The following is an 18,587-nucleotide window of genomic DNA, read 5'->3' as shown; positions in this document are numbered from 1 at the left end:
AGATATGAATTTTATCATTGTGAATGTCTTGGTTGCACTGGGAAGTAAGTTCTCAGCGTACATCCCGGAGATGTTCCAGTGGGCCGTGACTGTACCTGGAAATGACCACATTTTACCCAGGTCCTTGGTGCCTGAGGCTGGTTCTCATCATTTTGTGCTTGAACGTTTCAGGCATGGCTAGAAAGGCTAAGTGGTCCTGAAAATGGTGGCGTGAAAGTTGTGAAGCATAGGTGACTGTCTGAGATGCAGGCTCATTGAATCCGGCATAAATTCCATGATGGTGACAGCCCTATCCATCACTGAAAATATTGGAGCCTGAAACACAGTTGCCCCTGTGCACACTTCCAGCTCCAAAGACCTATTTTACTCATATTTATGGCACATGTCATAAAAGGTCAACTGAACAATGACTGATCCTCGAGCAAATGAAGAGTGGGAGGACGACTTTGGGGTGGCCTTAGGGGTTAATCATTTTTCTGCTTTCATTAAAGTGATGGATATAGACATGGATCTAATGCTCCATGGTGTTATCTGGGTCATTTCTGTGTTCACTATATACTAGCGCCCTGTGATTTCTGTGTCCACCCCTTTTCTGGATCAGATTTCTGTCGGATCATTTAAGGAAACGACTTTTGGGTTATGGTTGTGCAACAGTTCAGGTGGACAGAAAAGGAATTTTAGCGGAGAAGTTTCCAAGGAGATGCACTCAAAGGCTGTCCCAAATATGGTTTTCTATTGGCGTTTAGAATCAGCCACTTGCTGGCCTCTCATTGGCTGAAACTGTTGCTAGGATAAGTTTGCGCTGCAAGGCTATATAGGGTAGATTATGTACTTAAACATTCAGGAAGATCATACTTAAATCGTGAATATTTTTTTCCTCTAAAACCCACATGACTCTAAATTCAAATCAGTGAATCACCAAAAGTTAATTTTTTTTGATATTTGAATTAATTTTTACTGACTGAGTGGATAAGATTAAATTTAATGCTAAATGTTTTGTTGAAATCTGTTGCATACAGTCTAATTTAAATTTATTTATTTATGCAAACATTTTCTCCCACATTTGTGAAAATATATGTATGTTTATCCTGTTTGTGAAGTTTTTCATTTTTTTGGAGGGGGTGGGAGGTTTGCTTTTCTCAGCCCGTGTTCATTTGTGCTCATCAAAAGCATGCCCGCTTGTCAGAAACTAGCCGGATTCATGTTTATATACCCATACATCCACATGTATCCATATATCATGGGTTATCCGGGAGGTGTGTGCCATCTGCCGAATGAAATGGAAGAGGAGTGCACCTTCCCTTCTATTTAGACCGTTCACCTCATAGGACGTGTGCATGTTTTGATTTCTGTGATGGAAGTGCAGTGCAAAGATGTGGGGTGTGAATTTTTTTCTGCCATTGATTGATGAGTTTGTCATTTACATGTAGTTTACCAGCTCACTTAATTTAGATTGTGTAAAGGTCTTCCTGTTGTTCTGATTTTCTTGTTTTATTATATAAGATAGATCCTCATTGTTACTATTACAAAAACAGTGAAAAACAGTTTAGCAGCTCTCTGTTTAGCCGCATAAGTTACAGTGATAAGAACGGCATACAAAAAGAAATGGCCATCCTCTTACAGTATGAGTGTCTGAGTACAATCTGTACCATATGTCAGTCGGAGGTAGTGTGTGCTTAATGACCTGCCCTAAGCATAGTACTGTATCGAACATTTTGTGGCCGTAGTCAGATTTGTCTTTTCTTTGCACTGCTTTCCGAAGCTAAAGTTTTGAAGGAGGCAGTTATTTTGTTCATTTCTCCACGCCTAGTGATTTCGTCTTCAGTAAGCTTCTTACAAGCTGTAATGGGGGAGATGACCCCATCTAGGGTTCCCCCAGTGGCTGGCTGGAGAAATGTCCCTCTTTTTACCAAACAAATATTTTTGTTCTCATCTCTACAAGAGATGGGAATTGAGAATTTGAGTCACTTGCAATGAGCCTGGAACATTGGCATGGCTTGTGATTGGTGGCAGGAATAAGCATCCCACTGTGTACTGTGTGTATTTGCTAGCCATGTTGTAGTATGCTAGTGTGTCATTTATTGTTCCTATTATGTATTGTAGTCAGGCAGCGAGCAGTGAAATATTTGAGGTACAGGTCTTTTTGCTACAGAATAATGTCAAGCTAAAATGACAGTAAAAAATCCAGAATTTGCAGGATACTCGTTCTGTTAGATTAAGGGGAAAGTTATACGCAGTGAGCTGCTCCTGTCCTGGGATGTGCCCTTTCTGTCAAGTGTGTTTCCTCTGGGTTCCCGACACTGATTGAATGGGTGTTTTGAAAATGGGTCGATTATTTAGCAAGACTCTTCATTGCGATGGACGGATTTCTGTGGTAGAGGATGGAAGCAGCATTGAGCAGATAAACCAAAGCTGACTGATTGAGGGTTGGCACTCTCCGATAGAGAGAACATCTCGGAGAGCTGTGCCACGCTTAGTCTGCTGACAATTCGGTGTGTTTTGGGGGCCTCCACGGTGCATCTAGACGCAGAGACATGTGGGGATCTGCTCGGGCTTTAATCGGCTTAATTGCTTCTAAAGAGAGAAACCATGCGAGAGGCTAGCCAGCAGAAGGAATAGCAAATCCAATTAAAGGTTGCACTGTAGCCTCAGTGCCGGCTGGGAGAAGCCTCTCATGTTGTGCTGTTACGTCTACCTTCCTTGAATGCTTTGGTGCATTGTTCCAATTGGCACCTTTTAATCTGTGGAATCTGTAGGATGATTGAAAGTGGTTGGGGAGCCTCTTGGATTTTTTTTTTTGTTTTTTTTTTTTTTGTGACTGGATGCTGCATAAGCAGCAGCATCTGGACAGTAGGCAAGGGCGAGTTAATGATCCTCCACCAATCTGACAGCGTAACTGGATAAGTTTTGAATAGCTGGGTCCTTCTGCCCTCTGTTGCAGTTGTAATGCGCTCAGTCTATTTTTAGGGATATGTATGGTTTGTGGATCGACCCTCCCCCTATAAAGTATACTCATAAATCGCTACGCAGCTACAGAAATATGCTTTACAGAATAGGGATGAACTAGATTCTCACTAGTCACGCTTATGTAAATGTTTTTATTCTTCAAAGTAAACTGATTTTGTACAGACCCTTTTATGCTATCGTGCTGCGTCTTTAGTTTAACTGATATCTAACCATGCTAAGTATGCATACTAAATATGTCTAGGCATACTGTGTTTTCCCTCTTATGATGTCCGGGGCACATCGGTGTAAGGCAGCACTGTAGTGGGGCGAGAAGTGTAGGTTATTTAGTATGTTGTATGTGAAAGGTTGTGTAATGCAAAACTTTAAAAAGGCTACTTGTCTGCTTTGGGTTTCACAAAAGCTTTTGAGCAATCTAGTAACTGAATGTTGACTTTAATACACTCATTGGTTCTTGTGAAATGATTAAAGGTGATGGTGGTTTGGAACCTAGTTTGTCATCCCATCAAATGAGGTCCAGTTCTCATGAGTGGGAATGTGGGCGGGAAAGCCCTACTGATACTCAAACATACCGTCTGATCTGGCCATCACGAAGGATCCGGACGTCCCCATTTTTCGCCAGAGTGAATCAGGAAAATTTTTATTCAAACGTTTTTTTGTTGGGAAAGCCAGAAGAAGAAACTCCATCTGAGTGTGTTCACCTGAAGAATGAAGAGCCGTTTCCCTTGCCAGCATGCAGTCAGAATACCTGGCAGTGAGAGAACTTCAGAACGGCCCGGCATATGCTCTCGTGTCTTAACCAGGTTTTAGGCTCGTCGCGTGTGCAATATTCAATGGGCTTGCTGAGCCACAGCATGGTCGATCTACTTAATTACCTGTGTGTGCAGCTTTCAGCTGACGTCACATTGAGATGTAAGGCGTGATTTGTCAACGAAGTAAAATGATTCGTCGCTCACGTTGTCGAGCAAACGACACGTTGAAAGGCAATTACGTGTGAGGTCCCTGAAGGGACATATTTCTGGAAAGTGAATTGCCTACAATTTAGCAAAATTTAGACCTCTTTAGTAGATGGGTAGCGATCGTGTTTTAAAGACGTTTCTTTTATTGCATTTTCCAGCCAGGTTGACCGTTTTGGTTGACCCCTGAGGGCTGTATGTGTGCTTTTCCTTGCCTGGCTCGAAAAGAACACGTCTGGTCCAAAAGTTATACTCGCATGGCAGTCCATGTCTCGAGTGAGAGATATCTGATCTAGACGGTCAGTAGGCTAAATTGGTTTTTATTCAGTCTGCCTGGATGGTGGTGGGAGGGGGGGGGGGGGTTTTCAGCCTGAATACTTCGTGGAAGTCTTGCTTAACCAGAGCAGGCTGTTCCAGTAAATTCATGGAATGGTCAGCTGGTTTGTGGTGGGGTGCTGTGAGTCATCGTGGCGACCTCACGTGGACTCGCCCCATAAGCCAACCATCCTGATGCCTACATGGTGGGCGTTTTGAATTCAGCCAGCTCTGTTTGAGGCCAGCTGAGTGTGTCGTGGGGTCGCATTACAGATGGCTGATCATAAGCAGGCGAACTAGCCTGACTGCAGCAAAGAAACCAACATATCCATATAATATTTTATTTATTTTTTTTTTTTTTAGCAGAGGTGACACTTAGTTGGTGCAGGATGAACATGCAGCCTATTCTCTCCTTCCTCCTGCCCCCCCCCCCCCCCCCCAAAGCCCCCTGTGGCTACTCCTGATTTATAGACTTCCCGCCGTTCCCTGTTGAATCTCTTCTAAACTCGTTTGTTTAGTTGGAAGTGTCATTTTTCTAGCCTAGCTCCCATTCCTCCCCCCCCCCCCCCTTTCCTTCAGCCTGCTGTAGGAAAACATGATTTATAATACTAGTAACATGTTCTGCTGATTAGATTCCTTGCCCACTCTGGTGTATTAATGAATGAATGTGCTCTCCTGTATGAGGTGGTACAGTCATGCGCATACGCTCTTCTGCGTAAACTCCCTGATTGGAGTTTGGGGCTCTGCCCACGCTTGTATGGCTCTGTGACAGAAAACTGAAAGCTCTTGTCCTTCACTTGTTGTGTGAGACCCATATGTGCTGCTTTGGCACGTGCCAGCCCGCATGCTCCTGGAGGTGTTCGATACCGCAGCACTTCTGGCCTCCCGGTGCAATGCCACCTGGACTTCGCCGTGACTTGCTGTTTCTCTCAAATCCCCCTCCCCCTTTTGTACATACTGAAATTCCATTGCCCTTGTCATTTTCCCTGCCTTCCCTCCACATACTGCTGTGGCATTGTGGTCAAGCGCCGGAATTTGATGGTAAAACTGTGACAGGTTCAGGTTTATGCGGGGGATGGATGGACTCGCTCACATCCAGCCCAGTGCGGGGATGCTTGAAGTGGAAGTCCTCCAACCTGGCTATCGGTATGTCGTGCATTGAAGAACTGTGTCATATCGTTTATCTAGGACTAATTCCCAGTAAAACTGTTCAGCATCCCGGAGAAATGTGTAGAAGTTTTGTTTCGTCCCTCAAAGCAAGTCAGATACTTGAACCTAAACCAGCATGAAGTGCTGTAAAATTTTCTGTTGGACAAATCGGAAAGTTTGAGATGAGGCAGCTGTTTCTCCGTATGGACCGCTGGCCGCCGTGAAGCTAGCTGATGATGTGACTCGGGAAGATCCTTTCGTAAGTGTGCTTTCGTGTCGTCTTGTCATCAAGGCTACTTCACAAAGATCAGTTGTACAGCTGCTAATAGGGCATGGAGGTTTTACACATGGGTCATAAATCACCTTGGAAACAGACAATTGAGAGGGTGGAGTCATCTGGTAGTTTCTTTGCTAGTGTGCCGGAATGGCTGCCGAATGGGGACTCCCCGGTCAGAATTTTCATGATTGCTTTGTTGTTCTCCCTGACCTTCTATTGGATGATTTGTTATGTTTTTTTCTTTTTTTAGTTAGCTTGGTGTTAAAAGGAGCGTGTTGTTTTGCGGTCAATTACTGCTCCCCCAACATCTTGATAAGCTAGGATTCATTTTTATAATGAGTAGCATCTAAAGGTTTGTTTGGTTATGCTTTCCTGTTTTGCACGTACTTGAATACATTATTGTGCTTGATATCCTGAAGCGCCCGAGGGGTGGCTGGCCGACGAGCTTGGCTCAGGTGTCTCTGTCGTCGCAGGTCAGCAAGGCCCCGGTGGCTCAGCGGACACAGAAACATGCCCTGTAATGCAGGAGAGGCCGCAAAGCAGCCACATGGAGCTGTCGTGTGACGAGGCCCTCTACACTCTGCAGTCAGTCACAGGCACAGCCCTCGGATACCCAGAGCCTTGTAAATAAACAGGCGGGATGTTTACACATCTCTGAATTTATAAATCGCATATTCCGTGACGAGCTGTTAAAATCAATGAACCTGTTATGCTATCTGTAGTATGTTTGCATAATGAATTATAGTCTGACTGGAAGAGCGATGACTGCAATGGATCATGCTAGCCTTTTGCTATAATTTTTTAAAAAAAAAGATAATTTTTTACACCAAGGTGTTTCAGATGTCATTGTGGATGCCCGAGTGTCTGGGACATTTAGGGTGAGTCAGGTGGCTTCAGAAAACAGGAATTGCTGTTGGTGATCGAAAGTGATCACCCTGCAAGTAGATGTGTATATAAAACTGGCTTTGAAGCTTCACTGGTTAAGCGCATTCGCGTTTCGCCGCTTGATGGCACGTGGTCGGGCTCTTCCCCCACACATCTCTTCATGCCACACGTCGGCAGTAGGATTCTGGTAGATGTACGCAGCCAGGGGATTTGACATTAAAATGCAGGGGTTTAAAAATAGCCAGCATGCCTGTGCCCACGGTCACCTCAGCAGGGAGAGGAAGCGAAGTCGCAAAGGTGGGGGTGGGGAGTGTCTGGAGAATCCCTGCTCTTTTATATATGTATAATATGATTTTTTTTTTTTTTTGGGTGTGGCTGTGAAGGACAATCTGAAGAGCACAGAGATTTGCATTTTAGCTCATGCCCCTTTCCAAAAACACATGCACACAAAGTCGCAGAAAATGGCTAATCTGGGCTCAGAAGGCCGTTGAAAAGAGAGGGGGGGCCTCGCTTAGACACATGGTTACTGCTCTGCCATTAGACATGGTGGTCCGGGGGTGACAAATTCTCCCTATGCTATGCTGGTCCTATTTATCTTTCCAGCTGTGTGCCCCCCCCCCAGAGAAACGTCTGTATCTCTTTATGCCTGCAGTGCCCTTAAAGACAGCCGCTTCCCCCCGATGACGAGGGATGAGCTGCCACGCCTCTTCTGCTCAGTGTCTCTGCTCACAAACTTCGAGGACGTCGGCGATTACCTAGACTGGGAGGTAAGCAGGGCCCCTGGACGCCCACCCACAGAGAACATGCCGGTGAGCGCCTCGTCCCGATGGGAGACCCATGGTGGGCAGTGCTGATGACGTGGCCGATGTCACTTTACTGTCCTCCGTTGAGCTAAAGAGGGTGGGGATAGAATTATGGAGTCTGCACAATATTACTTGAGCAGGAAAGTAGGGAAGATGAAAAAAAAAATGGGCTCTGGCCCTTTAACTCCATTGTTGCTAGACACCCCAATGTCACTGCAAGGCAGACATCTACGTGCTTGGCATTTCTGTTTATCTGGTTTTGGGTGAATACATGTGTCACAGGAATAAACTGGAGAACATACTGCTTTTCTGCCTGTCAGGATGAGGCAGCAAGGATTTTCATGTTGCAACTTAAGGTCTTAGGAAGTAATTGTGCTTTTTCGTTTTGGTAATCAACCCAACATAAGGAGGAACCGTTTTCGTTTGTGCCCCAATATGAGCAAGGTTAAAGCTGTATGTTCTGACTGAAGGGTCCCCTCTGTGTTTAACATGAAGCGTGTGTGTGTGTGTGTGTGTGTGTGGGTTCCACATGGCCCTCTAAACTCTGTGAAGAGTGACTGCTGAGTAGCTGGGCATCACCTGAGGGGCCCGAGAGTTGGACGAAAAGTCAGATGTCTTAAACAAAGCGATTACATGGAAGAGGCAAGTTTTCAAAGTCGACTTTGGGCGCTAGGCTAACTGTTGTTTTTCCACATAGCTGTACTGCGAACCGATGGCGCTTCATTGTAAATCATGCAGGCCGTACCCACACGTGCATAGCCCTGCTTACTAGCAGTGGCAAAAACATGACTAAACTGATCTAATTGTCACCACCATCTGATTGCTCGAAATGCACAGAGATACCGGTGATTTCGGCGTGTATTGCTGCATTCCCGATAACTCGGAACTTTAATTTCCAACCTCCTTTAAAAAAAAAAAAAAGTACGGTAGTGCAGCTGAATCGAATGGATTCATAATGCAGATTTTACGCGGCGACTGCTAATTCTGCTAGCATTTCATGTTGACATGAAACGGTGATTCTCACAGGCGTGCTAGTAGAAATTAGCACCTAGCAAATCATGATGTAAGTCATGTGAACAGTAAAAGAGCATCTCTTCTGCTTTACGTTCTATCTCTCTCCAAACCCACCAAAGCCTTTACAGTGCCGACCCTTCTCCAGTGGAAAATCAAAGCGGGCTTGGAAGCGCACTGTAAATGGTCTGTCTTTGTGGTGAGGGTTGGTTCCTGTATGCCAGCGGAAGAATGCTGTACATTACGTTAAAGCCACCTCAAGACTAGCTTGGTTTAACTGCGCAGGCGTCATGTGTTAATGTATTTTTTTCCCCATAGTATACACATTGGCATACTTCTTGACAATATAGCCTTATGTGTAAATATCAGCTATCACCACCATGGAGATTAAGTTGCTGATTTCTGACAAAACACTCGCTTCACCCCCAGTGGTGGTCTGCTCAGAATTAATAGGCTTAATTATATGTTGGGAGGCTTTTGTAATCCTGTCATTGGACGGTAAAACATAGGGGTATTTTCCCAGACATTAATACCAGGAATTAGAAGCGCAGTTTAATTAACAGAACTCCATCCCTTAAAAAGGGTAGATGAAGTGCTCTGGTTCCTCGATAGGTATCCTGCTGCCAAGGCTCATTTTGACCCTCGTCGCCCAAATTAATGCTGTCGACAAGAAATACTAGTGTTACTGATATTAATAGCAGCTAAATAGTTTATTTGTTTCGGTTAAACAAACGGCGATTGAGAGTTTCAGGACCACCTGTGTGCAAGTTCTTAATGTAACATGTAAAGATATCATTGCACAAGGATAAAACAAAACTCTGGAAAAAGGATATGATTTGTAGATTAATTCTCAGGCCTATACCGATCGTCAGTAAGTCTGTTAGGCTCCGTCCTTGGCTTTCAAAGCCTTTTCTTTGTTCTCGCATCACCATCGCATTCTTTGTGGTGGCTTCTCTCTGCCTCGTTTCAGCACAAGGCTGCATCTCCTTAGCCATGGCGAGGCTCAGACTAAAGTAACTCGATCATTCTGATGGACCCAGGCGACGGCCTTGAAAGACTACAGTGTGGTCTGCCCTGTCTGCTGTACACCAGCCCGCATCCCCAGGCTTATCGCACTCCCATGCGCTGACACCTGAGAGGTGAAAATTGAGGCCGAGATGGACCTTGATTATCGGAGTGCGCTGCCCGTTCCCCTCGGGGTTTCAGTGACCCCAAAAAGATCATTATGTCTTCATAAAGTGTTTGTGAAGTTAGTCGTCTGGCTCCGAGGGTGTCTCGGTACCTCAGGTGCTTTTGTCACTGTGGATTTTTAGTGAATACAATGGAATTTAATCTTTGCATGTCCCATCTCGTCGTCTTGTAGCTCGCTTATATAGGCGAGAGCAGAGCATGGGGTCAGAGTGTGGGGTCAGTCGTTTATTCTGGGCCCCTGACATGGAACCTGGTGATACTTGGTGCCCCTTTTCCTGAAGGTCGCCGGGTGGAATGCCATGGCTGACAGATTGTTGACATCCTGAAACACGGAGAGGGATGCAATTCCATCGAGTCTGTCTCTGCTTCACCTTCTCGAGGCCTCGATTGAAATGAGTCTCTGTAGTTTGGCCCCCTGATCCCATGACAAGCCGGAGCCCATCTGTGCCTGTCCATAGTCGCTCCAGCCCTATGATCCTGTCAGTGAATTTCTGAGATTATTTCACAGCCGGATGCCCTGCCAGTTATGCTTGAGAACCCGCAAAGTGTGAAGTAAACAGTTTGAAGAAAGAAAAAAAAAATCAGCATTGAGTTGGGCGTGTTTAATCACATTTTTCAGCACCTGTCGACTTGCGCTCAGCTGGTTTCGGTGAGGCTAGCTGCCCATTCCTGTTCCCTAGGCGGTTGGGGTTGGGCATACAGCCACCGCAGCGGTTCCTCAGAGATCCGCATGGGCGTCACCCAGGCTTAGCGCTGGCTTAGCGCTTTGATGTTTCCAGCGGGGGCGCCTGTCCGTGGGACAGGCCGGCGAATATTTTTTTTTTTCTTTTCCCCCCTCAGACGGCAGCAGAGGATCAGGAACACGACTGAGCTCCATCCTTGGTGGCTGGGTGGGGATGTTTGTATGTTTAGAAAAAAATAATAATAAAGAGAAAGGATGAGTAGTGTGTGTGTGTGTGTGTGTGTGTGTGTGTGTGTGTGTGTGTGTGTGTGTGTGTGTGTGTGTGTGTGTGTGTGTGTGTGTGTGTGTGTGTGTGTGTGTGTGTGTGTGTGTGTGTGTGTGTGTGGCGGGGGAGGGGTTAGGATTCCCCAGGTTATGCCCACAGAAGTGGATGGAGTGCCCACAAAAATATGAATACATGGACTGTATATGCATGTGGATGCAGTCGGCTTATGCTGTGTGTTAGAGCGGCACTGGATCCAGAGCAGTTCTCCTGTACACTGAGCCCTGTTACCAAATTTGCTGCAGTCTCAGCTCCTCTAAATGCAGAACTGGGAATAATCGACAAACCCACTGCAGACTGCCCCATGTGCCCGCTGCCTGTCCTGATGTCGACCGTCCCCATTTCAGTGACGACACGTGTGTTTTAAAATAGTCAGGCTAGCAGCACAGTCCGTGCGCATCTCTGCGTTTTTAATTTGCAGCTTGAGTATTTCCACTATCATTCTGGCTGTAATTTCAGACTCCATTTTCCAAATGTGTGTCTTTAGTGAATATGAATAGAAATTCCATAAAATTGAAATGTGCTTTGTTCTAGGATTACAGCTAATGTTGTGGTTATAGGCTGTCGCCCGGACTGTTTTTGAATGATTTGACGATTCTCCTGGTATTAGAATCTAATGATGGGATTGAAATAGACTGGCGTTGAGAGATTGATGTCTCCTTCGCTGTCCGAGCGGCCGGATCAGCTGCTCAGGCTGTGTGGAATGTGACAGCATTACATTAGCTGGATTTGGTTGTAGGTGAGCTGCCTGCCTGCAGATACCGATCCAGGGGCCGTGCATTATCTGCTCTGGCCTCATTTGAAACACTGTGGAATTCACTTTGCGTGGTCGAATGAAAGTCTGCCTGTCGGGGGGGTCGCTTTCATCACAAACAGTACAGGGAAATATCCCGAGGAGGATGGCACTTCCGGGGTGAAAATGACATGCTATATGCCAAGTCAAATGCTCGACTCATCCAGATGTGCTTTCAAGTGGTGATTTTGAAAGTGCAATTCTGTGTTGCGTGCTGCATCAACAAGGAAAGTATTTGTAAGATACTGAGTTCGTGTGGCATCCTGCAAATTGACGAGCTTGTAAAGTAAACCCTTCTGCTTACGTCGAGTATGTTGTGGAAACCCTCAGAAATCCTCGTGAAATGTTAAGGTGAACTTGTCAGATTTTCCATCCCTGGCAGCTTGGTCTAGTTTAAATGGCACTCCCCTCTCTCTCGCAGGTGGGTGTACATGGCATTAGGATAGAATTTTTCAATGAAAAAGGATCAAAGCGTACCGCCACCTACCTGCCAGAAGTTGCGAAGGAGCAAGGTGAGCGTGGAGGGGGTGGTGGGGACAAACGTCATTACACTTAACATGGTCACCGACCGCTCCGAAGAAACCCTTCACGAAAACGCGCTCTTATTTTTTTTTTTTTTTTTTTTGAGCTGTGGTCTGGAGTCTCACCCGTGTTTTCTGCCTGCAGGATGGGACCACATTCAGACCATAGATTCCTTACTACGAAAGGGAGGTTACAAAGCTCCCATCACAAACGACTTCAGGAAGACCATTAAATTGACCAGGTGAGAGGGCCCCAGAAACGCAGATTGTGGTGTGGCTGGCCGAGCTCCGCTCACTGAGCGTGTGCGACGCTATCTGGAGGGTGGTGGCACCAGCCCAGGAGGTCTCATTATAGGGTGTGTGTGTGTGTGTGTGTTTGTTTCTTTTTTCTGCCTTAGCACTCCTGCATCAACTCCCTTAAGCTGTTAATCACACAACCGTTGTCCCACTGTTAGAAGCTGCACACCCAATTGTGTTTTTTTTTTTTTTTTTTTTTTCTTTTTTTTTTTTTTAACTAACTTGTTCCCTCATGTTAGATATTTCCTGGGAACACAAAACCAAATTAAACTGTGCAGTTAACCCCTGCAAACTTCACGTGATTTTTGCTGGGTTCCTCTGAGGTGCTAAAAACTCTTCCTCCAGACTTGCATAGCTATCACAGCAGTGGGTAATACTGAGCCTCTCAATGAAGCACCTGCCTTTCTGTTTGCTGCCCTCTGCTGGTGTGGAGGCATATTTGTGCTGATTCTGTCTTGTCTGCTGAAAAATTGCTCAGTTTGTATATGCACGGCTCTTTGCCCCCTGCAGTGCTGGGCTCATCCCTCAGTCGCCACCTCACTTTCAGCTTGAATTCATCCTACTAGCAGCCGCCAGGGGCTTCTGGGATGTGACACGCAAATGCAGAATTCAGAGACCTAAGCATTTGTAGATGCTAGGATCATCTAACCTTTAAGGTTTCTCTGGTCGGTTAAACCCTTTGTTTTGATGAGCTGTATATCTGCCTAGATTAGTTAATTTTTTTTGCCTAAATTGATACCGAAATGTATTTTCCCTGCATTTGGTTTACCACTTTATGTTCAAGTGCTCGAACTCGCACCACAAGTGGGCAAAAATGCATCAGTTGTTGATAGTGGTTGAGAGCCTATACGTGCAGGCTCAAGTCATGCTGTGTGTTCTGGGATGTGCCCAATTATTAAAGCCTTTGCTAAGCAGGGAATGCAGGTAAGTCCACGTCTGTGTCCCCAAGTGCCGTCGCTGCATGTGCCCTGCTCTTGTACCTTAGAAAAAGGCACCTAAACCACATTGCTTAGGTCAAAAAAAGTATTGTAGCTGAACTGTTGTAAAATGAGGACTGGGTCACTTCGAGTGGAAGTCTTTGAGAAGAAATGAGCAACTTTAATGAAATGGTGATTCCATTCTGATAGAGGCACCATGGCACGGCAGTCGTTCAGATGGCCTTCTTTTACAGTTGGCTGCTTCTTCTCGCTTTCTGCGGTGGCCATTTCGAGTACATTCATCTCCTGCTGCTGGGTAAAGTACCCGAGCGGAGGCTCTTTTCGGGGTTTCCGTGCGGCTGGGAAGACCGGGTTCTGCTCGGGCGCTGTCGCGCGTGGATCTAGGCTCCAAGTAAAGTCCAGAAAAGCCGCCTGGCATTCGCAAGACGCGTAACTGTTAAGGCGACGAAACAATGGTTGTTTTTGGCCCGCGTTCAAAACACTGCTTTCATGTCAGGTGTGTTTTGCTTTGTCTTTGTCGGAATCCTCAGGTCTGACAGCAGCTGAGGTCACAGGCTCCCCACTGTTACCAACCGTACAATCCCATCCCCCTTTCTGCCCCGCAGGTATTGTAGCGAGAAGATGACGATGAGCTACGCCGATTACATCACCCACCGCCAGCATCACCACTACCAGAATGGCATCGGACACCCTCTGCCCCCTTACAACCATTATTCCTGACACCGAGCCGCATGACCAGTCACTGGACCTCTCCGCGGACCTCTTCCCAGGAGAACCCGCCCCTTCTTGGTCTAGCTATCTCTACTACTGTACCATTTTATGATGATAGCTTCCGTTGCCATGCTTGGCCGTCTGTCTGCGTCAGGCTGGCAACGGGTGGCAGTCGCGCTTCTTTTCTTTGTGTGAGAGCAAAAAGTAACATTTTTCCCCTTTAACCTTTTTCTCTTGAGTTGGCTTTTGCAGCATTTATATATCTACATATGCTAACCCCCTCCCTTTTTTAAAAAAAAAAAAAAAAAAAGATATATACTGATTTTAATTTTCCAAAAATCCTAATCAGGTTTTTTTTTTTTTTTTTGTCTGTGGATGGAAGGAAGTCAGTTTTGATGGGATAATCATTAATGGTTTTGCTTTAGTTTATGTATACTACGTTTGGTAATACAATTAAATAGGGAACTTGGTTTGTTTTTTTTTATTTAAAATCATTCATTAGCCAGGTGTGTGTATCTTAATGGAGACCCACGGGTCTGAAGGTTCGTCGTCTTTTTGCGTGAGCTATTGGCTGTTGGTGTGGTTCCGTGAATCGTGGCTAGATTAATCTTGATGTAGCTTCTTGTGTAACAAGTGTGGTTGTGGTCCTATGTGGTAGACTTTGGGTAGACCCGTGACTTTTAAAGCCAACAATCATTTATATTGTTTTCTCTGTGTGATTATAAGCCAGCTCATAATTGGGGAACAGACCAGCAAAAAACGCAGGATTAATTAGTGACTGGATAACGCCAATATATGTTTTTGTGGCACCAAAAATGGTTCAGCAACTTCCAGTACTTTCCCAATTACTGTTCACAATAGAATGAAGTCAGCTCAGGTCAGTGATTTATTTTAATTTTATTTAATTTTTTATCTGTGATGAATTGAATGACGTAACAAGCTGGGTGGAAGTTGATTTATACGTTCCTAACCTTTTTCTTTTACCGACTTTTGTCTGCGGCGGCAGATTTAAGTGCTGTCCTCCGGGTCGGAAGGCTCGACGCCAGCTGGACCCTGTTGGGTGGGAGGAGCTCTTGGTGGGACGTGGACGGCTCTCCTCAGAAGATGGCGCGATCGTTGTGCTTTTCTATGGCCTCCTTTGCAAACCTTAAGCCTGTTACTTGGAGAGGAAAGTGGAAACAGGAAGACTAGGTGTGCTTAAGCAGGAAGAAGGTTAGACCCTCTAAAGCCATATTTTCTTCTGATTCATGGTTTGCTCTAGCCGTGGTTTGTAGCCGGCTCAGGTGGTACTCCTGTTCAGTGTTCAGTGTTTTCTCCCTGGCAAGGCTTGGTCTAGCTTTTTATTTATTTCTTATCCACCAAATGGCTGTTTTCGGGGGGCTACTGCCCCGCCGCCTGCCTTGGATCTGTCAAGTGTTCTGTGTATTCTTCAGGGGCTTAACATAGGCCTTTAGGCGGCCTGTGAGCTGTGATTCTCGCAGGTGCTCATTGAGCATGACTTGCATACGCACCAACGCTTGATGGGTAATCCACCTGAAGCAGCATGTAGCCATCGTAGCTGCAGCGGTCCAGTGCAAGTCCAGTGCAACCTTTGGGACTCTCGGGAGTAAGCGTTCACGAATGCTAAGTCTCCAGGCAGCAGCGACACAATTGATTTATGGGCTGTGATGGACGCAGGCGTTTGGAGTCATGACTTGAGCGTCTGCTAGTTGTACAGTGTCCAGGCAGATGCCTGTATGTCTTCAACATGTTTCGGGCAAATGGTTTTACCCCAGTCTAGCGTGTTGCTTTTAGTCTTTTTGAAGCAGACAGGAGTTGCAGCAGAAAGAACTGGGTGGGTAAGCGGTCTTTGGTAGCATTCGAGAGGCAGGTCTCGTACTTAGAGCAGATAACGGACTTCTTGTGGCTTTTCTTGAGTTTTTTTTCCCTCAAGGTATGTGGAACCGTACGACACGAGTTTTCTATTTACGTTTGTAGACTCGTCTCAAGAAAATCAATCTGTATTGTTGAATGTCTGAAGAAGGCTTACGCACTCTGTTCTAGGAGAATGTGCATATTGGTTTATCCTTTGGTGAAATGTAAAGGGCTTTGGGATTCCATCCACAGAAACCCTATAGTTTCCCCAGAAACTAAAGAGAGACCCTTTTTTCCCCCAGTTGTGTTGCCAGCTACCAGTAAGTTAATGTCATCAGTGCTCTGTCGTTTCATCCGCCAGCCAGAACAATGAGAGACTCCTTTTTATCTCGAGCCGCCACACCCCGAGCCCTGGAGTTACGTGGGGTTTATATCGCGCTGGCGGCCCACTTTTAAGGGGTCAGCCTTGAGACAGGGGTGAGAGTACAACAGCCCTCAGGGACCATGCTGGGTTAAACCTCGGGCGTAGTGAATATGCCCCTCCTCCCCTGTGGCTTCATAGGCCCAGGTGCCGCACCTTGGCGGTTACCTGACTCACTGTGTTGGGGCAGCTGTCACGCGCCCGTGCCTCAGTTCTGACGAGACGCTAAGGCCAGCTTTACCGCACGGCACGTGGGATTTTCATCTTAAGTGACAATCTCTGCGAATTAAAGCTGTCTCCGGACGCGTCTCAAACGGTTAAGGGGGGGTTGATAAATCGGCGTCAGAGTCACATGGCAACTGCATCCCGGGGCTCTAATGAAACGACACAACACCTTGACATTCGATTTCCTGGCTTTTTACCAACTACAGCACAAACTGAACATTTTCCGCTGCAAAACAGTCTATAGGCTTTTCTCATATCCGTTTATTTGTTACATACATGCGATTTTCTTCTTTTTTTTTTTGCGTGTGTGTATACAAATAGACATCCTCAGCATGCTAGCGTTTTTTTTTATTTTTTACTTTTTTTTTAAATACAAACAAAATGAAATAAAATGGTGCTATCAGACCTCATGTTGGGGCGGTCACAGTCACATGACTGGTCATGCGGACACATTAATCATATCAGAATTATCCTTGATATATGCAGATCTGTTTTACAGGTGTTTCTTACTGTTGTAACATTGAAAATCAAAAACCTGCAGGTTTGAAAGGACATGGACAGCAAATATTCCCCCTCCCCTTGGCCTGGGGGGAAAAAGGGCGTAGCTTTTTGACCCCATTAGCTGTACAGTAGGTAGCAGCATCCAAGGCGTGCAACAACGCCTAGACCAGCCGTAATGCACAGTGGTGTCGGTCCCCCCCCCAATTTCTGTAAAACCCTCCATCTGGTACGGGCTTTTGCTTCCCCTATGTCGCCAGTGTGTTGGGGGGAGTGGGGGGTTGCACGGCCCACGGTCTTTGTTCTGGCATTTTCTTTGGCTCGTCCCTTAGGGTGGGGGAGGTGGGAGAACTGCGGTTGCGGTTTATGATGCTGGACGCAGAAATTACCTCCATCTGTAATGCCCCGTGCGTGTCGGACAAAGGGGCCTCTGTTTCGGCAGACGCCGGTAGAGAGGCCCCAGTCTCCCAGCTGCATATCTCTCTCCCCTCCCTCCCCCAACTCGCTTCGACCCGCATTCTAAAGAGTATGTGTCAAAAGTGTGAGACGTGGTCGCAAGGTATCAGCGGCCTGACTGAATTGGGGAACGTTTGCCATTGGCCCTCTGCCAGCCTCGTTTCCTTCCCCAAGTGGCCCAAACGATTCCCACAATCTAGCCAATGGGCCATCTCGAGCCAAAGAAAAGTCTGTGACCCATAGGGGCTTTTCTGGGTCCATCTGTGACATGCAGAACCAAGGACCAGCCTCAGTGCAAGCCTGCCTCCCCTATCCCATCTTCTGGCCAGAACACAATTCAACAAAGCACAGGGAGTCCTGTTTAATCCATATGCGTGTTCCACTGTACCACCGTCACCTATTTTTACCTGTACGATGTACTCTCTGTTCCTTCCCCCAGTGGGCGGGGCCCATCACTGATGTCTGAAACTGGCACTGCTAAAACACAACAAACCCAAGGTGTTAGGTTGTCTGGAGTTTACCCCGATGCCGTTGGGTAGAATTCCTTGGAATCGCCGATATTGGGATTATTGTCACGTGCTAGATGCCATGCAAAGGTTATGTGGGTGTCCTCTAGGGGGCCCCCAAAACAGTATTTAAGTAGGAATATGCAAACCAAAAACACAACACGCTCCCTTGACCGTGGGAGATGCCATATGATAACTGGATGCTGCTGATGGGATTGTCCGGCCCATGCGCCTGGGCGACGGTGCCGTTCATGGCTCCGGTTTGCAGGTTCCTACCGCAGAGCTGATCTCCACCCATGCCTCTGCGCCACGTCTCGTTTAATACTTGAAGGATTGCGCTATGAAAGCTACGGTGTAATCCACCTCCGAATGCACTTTGGGAACATTGATTTACACTTGCATGGTCTCTAGCTTCCTGGTTACTACTCTGCTGTGCTGGGGCAGTCTATTCGTGATGGGGCATCCCCCCCCCCCCCCCCCCCCCCAACCGCCATCCGCTCCCCCCCCCTCCCCAGGATCTTGACAAAATGCAAGTGTGCGGTACGGATCGAGCTGGTGGACGTAACATCTTTCGGGAGCTCATTTGGACTGGAAGACCTTAGGTGTGTCACAATCATTCTTCCCCCACTGTGGTTTGTCTGCACCTTCGGCGGCTTGCAGAATGAACCTAGGAATTCAGACGTCTGCCCACTGTGATAATGTGGGTCGAATTGCACCAGCCCCTCACCGTTCACACGAGACGCGTTTCTGATCCTGGCCTTCTGGGGTTCAGTCCTTGTATCCTTTTCACCTTCGTCTCCAGACCGTAGGCT

General features: G+C 46.5%; 1 protein-coding gene across 2 annotated transcripts in view; it reads left to right on the top strand.

Annotated features, from left to right (window-relative positions):
* Nucleotides 1-18,244, top strand: part of ammecr1 (AMMECR nuclear protein 1) — a 46,812-nt gene extending 28,568 nt beyond the window's left edge. Inside the window, exons 4-7 of one of the 2 annotated variants that reach the window (XM_048997677.1) lie at nucleotides 7,199-7,355; nucleotides 11,770-11,860; nucleotides 12,015-12,111; nucleotides 13,710-18,244. In XM_048997677.1, the coding sequence (XP_048853634.1) occupies nucleotides 7,199-7,355; nucleotides 11,770-11,860; nucleotides 12,015-12,111; nucleotides 13,710-13,824 (460 nt within the window). In that variant the 3' untranslated portion in view covers nucleotides 13,825-18,244. The remainder of the gene's footprint in view (nucleotides 1-7,198; nucleotides 7,356-11,769; nucleotides 11,861-12,014; nucleotides 12,112-13,709) is intronic. The other variant, XM_048997678.1, reaches the window with a different exon arrangement.
* The last annotated feature ends 343 nt before the right edge of the window (nucleotides 18,245-18,587 follow it).

The sequence above is a fragment of the Brienomyrus brachyistius genome, unplaced genomic scaffold (assembly GCF_023856365.1).
Source record: "Brienomyrus brachyistius isolate T26 unplaced genomic scaffold, BBRACH_0.4 scaffold35, whole genome shotgun sequence".
NCBI classification, from domain to species: domain Eukaryota; kingdom Metazoa; phylum Chordata; class Actinopteri; order Osteoglossiformes; family Mormyridae; genus Brienomyrus; species Brienomyrus brachyistius.
Note: the sequence above shows the minus strand (reverse complement) of the source record. Positions and strands in the feature narration are given on the sequence as shown.